Source organism: Daphnia pulex, chromosome 8, assembly GCF_021134715.1.
Source record: "Daphnia pulex isolate KAP4 chromosome 8, ASM2113471v1".
NCBI classification, from domain to species: Eukaryota; Metazoa; Arthropoda; class Branchiopoda; order Diplostraca; family Daphniidae; genus Daphnia; species Daphnia pulex.
In genome coordinates this window covers 1,950,780-1,965,235 of record NC_060024.1, presented here as the reverse complement: position 1 = coordinate 1,965,235, position 14,456 = coordinate 1,950,780, and the positions used below count along the sequence as shown (strand labels likewise).

The 14,456-nt window shown below is 37.6% G+C and overlaps 2 protein-coding genes across 2 annotated transcripts; both read left to right on the top strand.

Annotated features, from left to right (window-relative positions):
* The first annotated feature begins 1,150 nt into the window (after nt 1-1,150).
* Nucleotides 1,151-8,268, top strand: LOC124200763. Its single transcript, XM_046597064.1, has 3 exons — nt 1,151-4,853; nt 4,957-7,548; nt 7,637-8,268. The coding sequence occupies exons 1-3, from the start codon at nt 4,004-4,006 to the stop codon at nt 8,266-8,268; spliced, it is 4,074 nt and encodes a 1,357-aa protein (XP_046453020.1). The 5' UTR covers nt 1,151-4,003.
* A 68-nt stretch (nt 8,269-8,336) lies between these two features.
* On the top strand, nt 8,337-10,476 carry LOC124200764 (ATP-dependent DNA helicase PIF7-like). Its single transcript, XM_046597065.1, has 2 exons — nt 8,337-10,206; nt 10,288-10,476. The coding sequence occupies exon 1, from the start codon at nt 8,337-8,339 to the stop codon at nt 9,726-9,728; it is 1,392 nt and encodes a 463-aa protein (XP_046453021.1). The 3' UTR covers nt 9,729-10,206; nt 10,288-10,476.
* Nucleotides 10,477-14,456: the final 3,980 nt, after the last annotated feature.

The following is a 14,456-nucleotide window of genomic DNA, read 5'->3' as shown; positions in this document are numbered from 1 at the left end:
GAAACTTCAAAATTCCTCTGTAGAACTAGCACTTTTTTCAAATAGTGTGATTTGGCATCACTTAATATTAACTTTAGCTCGGTAACGACATCTTCTTTTTGTTTAGAGATCTTTTTTTGTTTAAGTCTTCAATCCAATTAGTTAAAAAAACGGATTTGTGCAAGCTGCAATAAGATAGGTGTTATGAATAAACAGATGACCGAACCTGAAATTCAAAAGGAAAATTCTGTAAATATATAAAGTACACAGAAAATGTTACACCTTTCATACCTATCCTGAATTCTTGACAGTATTTTACCACGTATATGGTTGAACTGCTTCTTGAGCTTTGCAAGAAAAGGCAGAACAACTCCTATTCCGAGAAAACAGCTCCTTGAAAAATATCTAAAATAGAATCTAATCGCGTCCAAGCCGTCTTTCGTAAGAACTGGAATGCCGTGAACGAAATACAGTGCTTGCTGCGTCCAGGCTCTTGTAGTGTTTGAAAATGGAAGACAGACTATCATACAGAGAGTTCCATCGAGTGAGACACGTTGTTGGAAGGGTAATACCAAATACTTCTTTGACTGTTTCAGCTGATGCACTGATTGATCTGCCAATTTTTTTCCAAGGAGCAGTCATTTAGGAAAAAGTTTGATGAAGGGCTTTTCGTTTTGGAAATGACTTATTATCAAAATTTGAGAGTTCTCTATGAACACTAGCAATCAAGTTCAATGTGTGTGAGGCTTACCTGAGGAAAATAAATTGTCAGTGATAGCTATGCAACAAAATAAAAATGATTTCACCTCAAGTGAGTAAGAAAATAATTGAAGAATCTAATAGATCGGCTGAGAGGGAATCGTAAGCTGATGTCTGAAAATTTGCTGCTTCGTTAACCTTAGTAAAATCTTCCTCTTCTTCTTTGAGTAGTTCCACTACATTTTAAATATTTAAATCTTCTTCACTACAAGTAAAAATAGCAGACCTACTATTAGCCATCTCTGTCTGATCAGATATAATTATTCAAGGGACAAGTTCATTTATTTAAAAAAATTCAAGCAAAACGTAACTTAAAACTTACTGAGAATTGGGTCATTTGTCAATGCCTGTTGGACCAATTTTCTTTTGTTGTCGCATTCACTTTACATCTAGAATTCGTGACCTCAAATGAGTTATTTAAAAGACTCACGAGTTCTTCCAATGCTTCAGTGTCTTTAAACTGATATTAGCTAAGTTTGTATTCCCGTCTGAACGGTAATGCTTGAGACCGTCGGTGACAGTATTTTACAAAATCTGGAAAATACATCCTTATATTAAAGAAGCTACTGGTGAATTATGGTTATGGACACATTAATTCATACCTGAACTGCCAGCTTTACACTCATTTTCTGGAAGCTATAAGAGCTTAGATAAACGAGCTTAAGTTTTGGAAGAACACTGAGTCCTGTGCTTCCCCTCACAGAATTATGCTAAAACAATTTCAGAAGATGCGAATATTGAACCGCCGTTTACCAGAAACCTGCAAAACAATGGAAATTGAAAATGAATTAAAACAACTGTAAATATTAATCCCTGAGAGATTTTCAACTTGATTGAAAATCTAGAAGGCTTTTAGCGGCATAAATGGGCGGGGAGGAACACAGGGCCAAAAACTATTATTTAAACCCAAGGGAATCAATGGCGCTCTGTGATTGGCTGAATAACAGTTTACAAACTGTGGCACAGGTGTGGCTCGCATGAATTGACGTGAGCCCTTGGCGTTAACTTTATTCGATTCCTTAGACGTTTGTCCAACTAACGCGCAAAAGTTTATAACGATAAGTTAAGTTGTTAATTAGTTACGAATTGTTGAAGGTGCAAAAGGGGCGGGAAAAAACGTTTTTTAAAGCTGCGACTCATATTCCAAGTTTGTTTGTTGTTGCGTGAATTCCTTCCGATTCCCCATCAAATTATTCAAATAATGTGCTAGATTTTATCTCAACATCTGATTTGGTTGATTTTACAAGAATATTTATATGTGTGAAATGGGAGGAGTTTCGTGAAATGGGAGGAGTTTCTTTGACAGAGTGTGATACGGACTATTTCGTGATCTGGCAATGCAGGATATTACATCACAAAAAAAGAACAGGACAATTAATTACGCCTGCTAGTTTCGCAGTACTTACGAATCATTTAGCCGAATAGTCGGTGTTATTATCGCTATTAGTATTATGGAAAAATCAATAGATGATTTGGATTTATTTCATTTTGGACAATCGGAGGTATATAGTAAAAGAATCTTTTTCAAGTCTTTAGAATCATCAGTGAATAGTAATGCTGAAGGAAGAATTAAAAAAAATTTCACTATCACAATTTTTAATTCTTATTATGTTTTTATTAGATTTAGTGTAACCTTGCTTTTGGTAATTAATAGGTTTGTTCTTCAGATGAGGTGTCAGTTCAGGGATTTTTACATGATGTGTCTAGTTCGCCTTGCTATGAACAATCCAAGGTAGCTTATAATGTCAATAGGATAGATAATCGATTAAACTTATACATCCAATTTCTAACTTTGCAAGGCCAAGAATTCATCAATTAAGGATACACAGCATACTACGCCAGTGTTGTTATCAACAGAAGAAACAAATGTTAACCCTGTCTGTATTAAAACTCATCATATGAGGACTCGTAGTGCTACTACCAATATAAAAATAAAGAGAAAAGGATGGATTCTGACAAAAAGAAAGAAGGAAAGGGATGATGCATCTGTTTCCCTTCCTGTTGATCAGTTAAAGGTATTTCATTACATAAATATGATAAAATAAATACGGGATAGGCCTATATTCTTTAAGCATGCAATTTAACTTTTTCAAGGGGAAGAAACCGTCATATAGAAATCAAGTTCAAGAAACATTGCAATCAATATCGGATCATCAGAGTGGAGAGGTAAATTATATCGTTAATAAAAAATGTATTTATAGTGTCGAAAGTAATGTCAATGCAATTTATGTTTTGATTTTAGGCATATGTTTCAAATGATTCGTCAGTACCAACATTATTACCAACAGAAGAAATAACCGTTGTTAATCCTATTCATGTGAACAACAATCGTATGACGACTCGCAGTGTTACTAAAGGTATATGTAGTAATTACATTTTTGTAACATGTGTAATAACATACATTTCAACTAAACTAACCTAGTAGCAGTTGCTCAAGGAAATATTTGTCCAATGCATGAAATTGAAAACAAAAGTGTTGTTTTAAATACTACTGCAAGGAAGAAAGAAGTTAGTACTATTAATTGCTTTAACACGAACGAACAACCATTTGTGGTAATTATAAAATTTACTTTTATTTTAAAAATAACATTAATTTTAATTATTAATGTGTTTTCCCAATTTCAGCCTTATGCAGGAGTAGATAAGAGAAGATCACAGAGAAAGTCCTCGAAATCCAAATTCGATAGCAATGGTAATTCAACGGGTCAACTAAATGTAGAACAGTTTTCGTTAGCTATGAAACATATGCCGTCTAAAGACATGCTCGTCAATGCTGAACAAGATCCAACGTGTGCCTTGATGGCGTTGGCAACGAATTCTGGCCTTGGACGTTTCTTGGACAGCTCGCAACTTATACGCGAATGGGGTATGGTTGACCAAGGTACTCCACTTAGTGAAGAGGAGAAAATGCCAAGTTATATTAGAAATCTGATGACGGAATTATGCAACAATGTAACAACTGCCGATCACGGTCGCATTTTCGAGGAGTTTCAACATCATTGGAACTTGACTGCAGATTTAGTGGCATGTGCATCGTGTGGTATGAAGAGCTACCAAATGGGAGAAGAACGCCATCATATAGTATCTTTGAACGACGTTACTTGCCTTCAAATATCAACAGAATACGTACAAATTTTAGCATCCTACCCTCAACAATATCGGTATTCATTTTCGTATTTTCATATAATGTTTTCAATTTCAATATTGTAATATCTTTAAACGTTGCAGTCAGGTGATCAGTTTCTACAAAGCCACAAACGGCCAGATGTTTCATTTGCACCCTGAGTTGGTGACATCGGAAATAGATGAACATGGAAACGTAACCGAATTGGTTACACTGTGCCACGAGTGCTACATTGCAACAGTGAAATTTAAAAAAATACCGAAAAATTCTATTGCTGCCGGGGTGGATTACGGAAATAGCAGTCGCGTGCCAACATTACAACCATTGACGATAGCTGAACAATATGTCATAAGCCGTGGCCGATTATTGGTTTCCGTGATAAAATTATCTGGACAGTACGCTAAAGAACGACAATCCGGAAAAATTGGCCACGCAATAGTGTTCCCACAAGAAGGTAAACGACTAGAAGAAGAATTAAGAAGATGTTTGCGACCCAAGAACGCTGAGGTGTTTCCGCGACATGATGAACTAGAAAAGAGTCTGTCCGTGTCGTTTGTAGGCACACGTCAACAATGGGACGCACTGGTTCCTCATCCTTCTAGTCATCGTTTCCGAGACATTTTGATTAGAGCTGATGTCGTTTACGATTGGTTGCACGCCTTGAAAACACTCAATCCGTATTATAAAGATATCCTCATTCATGATACACCAGAAATTAGAAAGAAATTGGAAGATATACCGAAGGTGCTACTCAGTCATGCCACAGTAATTACCGGCAAAACTGAGATATTCATTGGCCGCATCATAGGCAAAGAATCCGGCGAAGGAGAACCAAATGAAGAGAAACATGAGTACGTTGCAAGTGTACAAAAGCATGTTGATCAAGAATTCTTATTTAACGAAGCCATAAATTCTACATCGACGTCATTGGTGACGAGAGCTTGCAGACCGAACACTGGTTTACCGACTACTTCTTCAACTATCTTAGATGGTAAACATTGTTTGGCAAAACATTACTTTTCCACAGAAAATTGTTATACTCGCTCACATTCAAAGGACATGCGTAATAATATAACCTCTTTTTGTTACAATAGGTTTGATAACTTCTATGCATGGATTAGCTGAGGAAAGTGAGAAAAATGAAGACAATCGGAATGATTTCCAATCGAATCTGGTCGAGTTTATTCAAAGTGAGAAACCGTTCAATGAATTTCAAGAGAACGACACACTTATCTACACAGCATTCCCCCATTTGTTTCCGCTGGGAAAAGGTCTTGGAACGCGTTCATCACTTCCCAGGAATAGTGTGGTTCATCTCTTGATGCCATTCCACGGTCATTTCGCAGCATGCCTACGATTCATTTTCCTGCTATTCGATCAACACCAACGACATTCAGCCACAAGAATCATTGCCGCAAGAGTGAAATCTGACCCCGAGTGCATTGGCAAATTTGCGACTTTGGTGTCGGATCCTTCTTTCCTCAAGAAATTGAAATACGCAAAAAATCATCCCAATGAAGCAGAATCCAAGGCAATTCTAAGCAGCATTAATCCTTTCATCACTATGTGTAATAGCGAGATACCGTACACGGCAGCACAAAGAAAGGCATCCGTCTCCCGTTTGTACAATATGACTCGGTTTTACGGAACTCCCAGTGTTTTCTTTACGTTTGCCCCTGACGACACTAATGGAACTCTAATTTTACGGATATCACTACCATTGGCAAACAATTTCACGTTCCCTGCTACAGATAGTGGATTCATTAATGCTCTGCGAGAAAAGCAACATCACTTTAAAACTGTACCTATCAGTCAGTCGAATTTGCGGAAAATTTTGGCGAGTTGTCCGGTTGCTGCCGCAGAAATGTTTCGCCAAACAGTGAACAATGTTTTTTCAATCATAGTGGGCTTGCAACCCGACAATTCATCCAAGAAAAAAAACATTCCCCTTACTGGAAAAATGTCCGGAGCATTCGGTGTACCCGTAGCTGCTTTTGGCTGTACTGAGGAACAAGCCCGCGGATCCCTTCATATGCACATTGTATTTTGGGGTGGATTGCCACCTACTTTATTACAAACAGCTGGTGGGATTCATTTGTTGGCGGATGCCATAGCTGAAGCATTAGACAGCATTGTTAACGCTGAATTGCAGCCCATCACTCATTTCCGTCATCTCCTCCGTGATCTCAAAAACGACACAGTGCCACACGCATCATTGTTCCCACCACATCACCCAACTAAGTATCCCCAACTCTTTCAAATTGATGTTGAGCGTGTAGTGGATTTCTGTAACGTCCATCAACACAGTGCGACCTGCACGAAAGGGAAAACGGGATTATGCAGCTGTCGGTTGGGTAGACCTATGGAAATTGAAGACGAAACTGGCTGCAAACAAATCAAAGGATATAGAAAAAATGTCTTGGAGAAACCGGAAGATGAAAGCATTATAAAATCAAATTCAAATTGGGAGAGAAAAACTACAAAAAAGAAAACAAAACTGGAGAGCAGTTACGAAATCCTGCCGAATATTGAACCTCCTCAATTGAGTTCCAGTTTTAAACGTAATTTTTCACGGACACCGATTGCTACACGTGATGCTAGGCTAATTATGTACGGATTCAAAAGAAGAGAATCAGGAAAAGTTCAAGATTTAGACTTAACAGATACAGATCAACAACTCTACGCCACATTATCAGAAGAGGAAAAGCAATGGTGGAATACGACTCTCCCAAAGAAAAATGGAATGGTTGTCGAATTTAACCCCCTCATATCAACTCTGCTTGGATGCAACACCAATGTCAGCGTGTTGGGCAGCGATGCTCAAGCTAAAGCTGCATTGAGTTATTTGATAAAATATGTCACGAAACCACCTGCTGAACTAGCTCACTCTTTGTCTCTATTATATCATGCCAGGCAAGCCATCCAGCATCATCCTTCCGTAGCAGACGATCAAGGTTCAACTCTTCGTACAGCCATACACTATTTGAACAAAATTATCAACAAGCTAAATGGCGCCGTTGAGATTTCAGCACCCATGGCTGCTGCCGCCCTCCTTGGCATGCCAAGTGAGACGTGTACTGATAGTTTTTGGATTGCATACGTTACTGCTTCTATCAAATACGTCAGAGAGCATCCGGAAATTCCACCTTTACCCAACATTTCTGACGAAAGCCAGTTTGAAGATGTAGCCGAAAACATCAAGTGCAACCACGAGAATATCTTCAGCACTTCAATAGAAAACGATGATGTATTAGAAGTGGACGTGTTTTCCGATGAGGAGAAATGGGAAACTGATAGTTCCGCTTCCGAAACAACAAACGAATCACACACAATTCAAGACTTGGAAACGACGTTGAAAGATAATGATGATCCTTACGACGCCGACGAAACAGAACCGATTGTCTTAGAAAAAGAAACTCAGGGAGACGAAACGGAAGAGCGTATAATTTCCACAGCGGAAATATACGTTAGCCCCCAAAAAATTAAAGCAGTTCCACAACATGTGCACTACGCATATAGAGGAGAGAAACTTGGCATGTTGTCTTTATACGAGTACGTTGCTCTAGTCAACATTGTACCTATAAAAGAAAAAACAACTTCCAAGAACACAACTGCTAACAGAACACGCGGCGCGGGCCGACATCCGAACGCAACGTTCCCATTCGCTACTAGTCACCCATTACACGGTATGAATTTCAAAAAATTATAATTTTTTTCACAATATTAGTTAATAAGTCAAAATGCATTCTTTCTTTGCTTTCGAACTTCATTTAGAAACTCATCAACAAAAACTTCGTTCGAAATCCAAAATCCCTATGCTAGTAGGGAAACCACCAAACATGCCCGTAGCCAAACCTAAACTTCTCACTAAAGAATGGAAAAGGCTAGCACAAAAATTCGCAGAGTATATTCTTGTTCTTTACAAACCATGGACTGTACCAACGCGAGACGGTGGAACATTACCCGGACGGACAACATGGCAAGCACTTTACCAATACATGTACGAACTGGAAGGAATAGGTGAGCCATCTGGACCGTCATTTTTGAACATCATCCGCGCAAAATGGATCACCAATGCAGCACATGGACTTCGAATATTAGCGTCGGATCGTATGGCTGCACAAAAATATCGTTGTCGCTGTGCCACCGTTTGGAAGGATGCAGGCGGCATCGACAAACTAAAAAATTCAACACCAAATGATGATTGGTCAAACGAGAATAGTGAAAAAAATCAAGAAGAAATCAATGCCGCAAAAGTAGCTCAGAAAGCCATTGATATTATGCGTAAAGAAACGATGATGGACGAAGAATCTTTGGAGACTACAAATCGGGCTTTACAGTACTATCACGAAACAAGCAAAGCTTTGAAAAAGAATCAGTTACTGATAAAAAAGGCGGGACACTAGATAAAAGAAGAGCCAAAAAACTCATCTGTAAAAACAGTATTGAGGACGAAAAAATACTAGGTATAATTATGGACAATCTAAGAAAAGAAGACAGCTCTGCCGTCAGTACAGCAGATGACACATCCACTACAAATGTGACGTCCACAAAAATCAACGACATCCCAAATGAAAGAAGTCCACCGCTATCAGAAAAATTAAACAAGTCACAAAAAAAGATATGGATGCGGATTCAACATTATTTTCAAGAACTTCGAAAGTACCGAGATGGATGCGGAACGCAACCGAAACCAATACGCCTAATGGTACACGGCGGACCTGGAACCGGTAAATCCTTCTTGGCAAAATGCATCAATAAGCTAGCTCTGGAGTACCGATTCACGATTGGTTGTATCGCACCAACAGGAATTGCAGCAAGTAATTTACCAAACGGAAGGACAGCACACAATTTCTGTGGCATTCCAATCACGCACCGCAAAGATACCTACCTAGAGAAACCTTCACCGACCAACCTATCTATGCTTCAGAATCGAGTCCAACATAATACTCTCGCTCTACTGTTAATTGACGAAATATCTAATTTGGGACCGGTTATGTTTGGCCACATAGAAAATAGAATGAGGCACATCATGGATAACGACGACCTCTATGGAGGTTTAGCGGTCATTGCAATGGGTGATTTTTTCCAGTTACCCCCTGTGCGACCAGCAGAGACACTTTATTCTGCAATATTGAAATGGCAAGCAGAAAAAAGATATATGAATCGAAGCAATCCCGTGTCTGGTCCAAGATGCAACGGTATTCATTTATTCACAACGTTCGAAAAAATCGAACTCACGGAGCAGATGCGAGCCGCTGAAGATTTGATTCACACGGAATTCATTAAAACACTAAGAATGGCATCGGACAAATCCACAATGCCTACAAAAAATTGGCTAAAGAGCATAAAAACCCTGGGAGAAGAAGATGTGCTAAAAGACCAAAGTTGGACGGAAGCAACAGTGGTGGTAACCAGCAATGAAGAGAGATGGCGAATCAATGAACAACAATCAAAGGCGATGGCTGCAATGAAGAATTGCCCTAGAATTCTGTGGGATAAACCAATCGATGGGATTATCGCCAACAGCCTGACGACATACGACACGAATTACATCTACCAAAATTACAAGCAATTTACAGGCGTCTTCGTCGCGGGTGCACCAGCCTTTCTAACAGAAAATATCAACCCTCGTCGTGGATTGACTAATGGCACACCCGTCACCTTACACTCACTCATCCTTGATCCCGAGGAAGACATGTCAGACATTATCAATCGGCTCACCGACGGAAGCGGAAACGACGTGAGACTAAAATACAATCCTCTTTATATTTTAGTGAAAGTAAAAAATGCCGACCCAAAAGATTTCATTGGGTTAACCGTAATACCCGATGAAATAATCATACCCATAGCTATTGACCAGTGAAAGCAAAGAATATTCAATTGAGGTCCCCTTAAAAAACCTTTTAAATTAAAAGCAAAAAAAATTCACGGTATTGAACTAGGGTTTGCCATAACGTTCCACAAAATTCAGGGGCAAACTTGTGACAAACTAATTGTAGATTTAAACAAAAGACCATTCCAGCCACAAGTAACTTTCGCAACTTTCTATGTAGCGGTGTCTCGAGTGCGACGCTCAATTGACTTAAAATTTATGCCCCTTCACCAAGGACAAAAAGATTTCGATCACCTACTATCCCTACACCCACCATTAGAATTGTCAAAATGGCTCAAAGGATACTCCACCAACGGCCTATGGAACCCCAAACTAATCGAAAAGTATGACGACCATGACATACCTTCCCAAAGCGAAACGACAAACCGACCTAGTAAAAGAAAGCAAACCAACCAAACACCTACCGACACCGGGATCTTTAAAAAACGGAAAAGCAGATGAAATGAACGTAGGTAAAAGCAAGTTAATAAAAGAACAAAGTAATAAATCAAAAACTGAACATTTCATTGTCTTCTTCCATATATTTCAGAACATTCCAAAATGACGTAAATGGGAATCAAAATCATGAGACGACTCATCGATAATTTAAGGAAAGCTAAATTTCCTTATCTCGACACATTGCATATATTTTCAACATAAACACCTGTAAACTATGTCTATTGATATTACTTCATTTAAATCAGAAGTGTTTTGTTCTACTCCACAAATACAAATTCTACTTTCACAAAACTAGTTAATTCGTTGCATGTGACCTATCAATAACATGATCTTGTGGTACTCGGTGGATAAACTTAATTATTTGTGATGAAAATGAGTTAGTAATGGATGACAATTCTTCGTTTTGACACTACACGAAACAATGTAGATTCCATGAATTCATATTCGTAAAATTATTAAATTTCTCTTGGTCATTTGAATCGCCTTTTGTACATATTCATAACATTATGAAATTGATTGCCAAAAAAACCCCCAAAAACGTTACCACTAAAACAATCACAAGGACACTATTTTCACACACGCGTGGAAACCTAAAAGGATTAACCAACGAAAACGTAATCCATTCTTCTATTTTTAAAAAATCTGAATGTTTTTTAAGTCACAAAAAAAGGACTCGTCGTTTTAGATACGTCCTATTAATAGTTACGTTGATTTTCCTATTAATAGTTACGTTGATTTGTCGTCGAAAGAAAACGTTGCAATAAGAAAGACAAGGAATCAACATGTACAAACAGAAACACAGCAGTCTCTTACCAGGATTCAAAATGAACGGCAATGAATCTGAAGAAAGGCCGTTTCAACTACTCGAGTTGGAACACGCGAAAAAGGCACAATTAAAAATTTCTCGACGCCTCCGAAACCCCGTTCGAACTTAAAGAACTAGATACTGCAGAAAATGACCTACAACTGCAGAAAGACACTTCATCCCGAAACATTTGCAAAATTGGCGACCTAACACCAGGAAAAAAAGGGTAAAGTATCCTCTCACTTGTAAAAAATGTTTTTGAATATGCACTCTAAATTAATGAGCGATTTCTTGTTAAAATACACCTAGATGGACAATTAAAGCTCGCGTAATCAGAAAAGGCGCAGTAAAGCAAACAGGAAAAGGAGATCCGCTGATCGAAATCATTTTGAAAGACAGCACGGGAACTATCAAAGCTACAGTGTTTTCCAACCTCTTCGAAACCATCGCCAACAGAATCGTAGAAGGAGCGATCTACCAAATTACGAGCTGTACTGTGAACTCAAGATACGGACCAAAAACAAACATCTTATTCCATTCGTGTGAACTGAAGTTCAGAGGAAACTCAACGGTAAAAAAAAACACAATTCCTAAAACTCCTTAAAATTACAATTACTATTAATTCAACTAGATAATCGAACTTCCCGAGGACACGACCATCCCGAATTTCCACTTTCCAATAACTCCACTAGCTGAGGCCGTCCAACTACCACAACACAGCATCATAGGTAAAGAAATAATATGAATTACCAGTTAGCCTTATAAAATAACAAATATATTACCTCATTCAGATATTGATTGTATTATCCATGATGCCACACTCCTACCCATGGGATCAGACAAGGCAAAGAAAAAAGAAGTTTTGGTGTACGATGAATCAATGGAATGTGGAAAAACAGTAAATATATCCTGACAAAAGAAACAAAAGAAATATTACATTTCATTATTAAAAAATAGGAAATTTTTGATGTTTGGAATGAAGACATAGAACAATTCCACGATCTGAAGCCCAGCACAGCCTACAACCTGGTAGTTAAGGACGGAATGGTAAAGAAATTTAAAGAAAAAACCTCCCTCGCAGTGGCTAAAGGAGGAAAAATAGAGGTAACTAATGTGAATAAGAATAATGAACTGAAAATGGCAAACTTGCAACTCTCTACTCCTTGCAACAGATAAAAACTATTCTCAACACCTCCAGGCATGTCCAATCCATCTATAGATGGAACAAAAAGCAGAGGAGAAGTCAATAGTAAAAAAATGAAATGTTTTTAATACCTTCTTCTTTAAAATTGTCTCACTAAAAGTATTCCCATACTAGTGTTTCAATCTTCAAAATCAAGAAATATGTTGTCAAACATTTAAAAAAATATGTTATCAAACATAAAAAAGAAATAAAAAAATGTAAAATGAAATTGCAATTAATTGTCCCAATAACAACTGTCAATTATTCCTCATCCTGTCTCCACAGCCAAAAACAAAAAATTACACGGATTACCTAATACATACATCAAACATTCCACACAAAAAAATGACAGCAAATCTTTAATCCCTACCATACACACAACAAACCGAAAAACATCATCTCACAAAAATGGCTCCAATACACACCTACAGTCCTACACTATCGATAACAGAGCTACGAATCCTACGATACAACCTATTACGAACATACAGCATAAGCAACTAGCGCCACGCGGAGTTTCCCCCGTTTAAAAACAAAACAAAAAAAAAAAAACTAGCGCCACTGATCTCACCTTTTTTTAATACGAACGACCCTCACAACAATAAAATCTCGAAGGCCGACACGCAGTGGCATTTTTATAAGAGATTAACATAATATAATTGAGTATCAGTATCGCCATAATTAAAAATACGATTTCGAATACACTTAAACAAGTGCGGTACGTCTCTCATAAAATAAATATCTGTATCAGAAATCGGATGCCTGATGGAGTTTTTCATGGTCACGTAGTCAGTGTTGCATCCTGATATTCCCAATAACTTCCACAGTGAATTATTTGGCTGTACCCTTCACATATCGTAGTTACAACTCTCACATCCACTTTTTCTAGCAAAATTAATGTTTTCATCATGATGTAGCTCTTTGCCTTTAGCTGCACTTTTTTAAGCGAACACTGAGATGGGTTGTATCCACCGATCACGAAGAGAGCTGACAAATTATTTTCGTCGTCCTCGGCTTCATCAGGGCTAGAATCTAGGTAGGAAAATCCTTTAAATTGGAAATCGTTTTTTTCAAATCGTATGTCTTATAGGATGGCCATTTCGTCCAACATCAACGAACCAAATCTCATATGTAGTGGCAATAAGTTTCTGAAATGTTTCTTTATGCAATTAATTGCAAAATCGTTTAACCTAAATTCAGATGAAAGACAATTCATTTTTCTAATTGTATTTTTGCATGGTAATGGTAGTATGTTGTTAATCCTTGGGTTATCGTAGGTAGCAGAACTTTTCACTCTTATCAGCAAATATTCTAAAAGCCATTAAACCTCATAGCATGCATGTCCCTTAACTTCTTATCCTTACATCTTGCTTTCATGACAATGGTTTTGAACACAAGCTTTCCCTATTAAAGAAAAAAAAAAGATTATTGAAACTTGGATTATTAAAATCGTTCTTAATACCAGGACACAATCTTTATTTGTCAATACTTATAAGTATTTCTTCAATATCCCTTTTCAGTTGTATACATGGCATACTTGCTCCATCAAAATCTGGGACAGTTTTAGAGTGAACTGAAACAGAAACTTTTTTGAAAGTCTGTAACCCAATTAACGTTGACATTCTTAAAAAGGCCATGCTGTAATCCTTCTCCTGTACTTCGAAAAAGTAGAAACTGTACGCATTTCCATTTGCTTGTTTCTTGAGCCAGAAACATGAAGGTAATTTCACTTCTATGTAAGCTAGTGGTAGTGAATGATTTTGTAATGACATTACTTCCAGAATCTTTCAAGATTGAGAACCAAGATTTTTATTTGGTTTCTCTGAGTGACGAGTAGTGGTACCGTTTTCAATATATTGTTCTTGCTCGCAATAAGTGCTAGTGTGACTGTATTTTACAGTTTTATGTTTGTTGTTTTCCTTACTGTACTGTTAGTAGTGAGTTGTATAATTGATGTTAGTGATAGGTAATCGAAGAGTTGGCTGTTTTCTATTATGGGATTTTGCTTGTCAATTTCTCAGTAGGTGTTCCTACAAAAGAAGATAGATATCAATACATTGAACAACATAATGCATTTTACATGTTTTACCTTTGAATATTGTTGGCAACAATAATTCTTTTAATTCACATTTCTGTCGATCTAATTTCACGTGTTCCTAAAACAGTTCGTTTCTTTCTGCAATTTCTTCAACAAATAATGAAACACTGCGCCGTTTCCTAAACCGTACTTAAGTAATTGTTTATGAAAGGTGTGACATTAAGACGAAACACT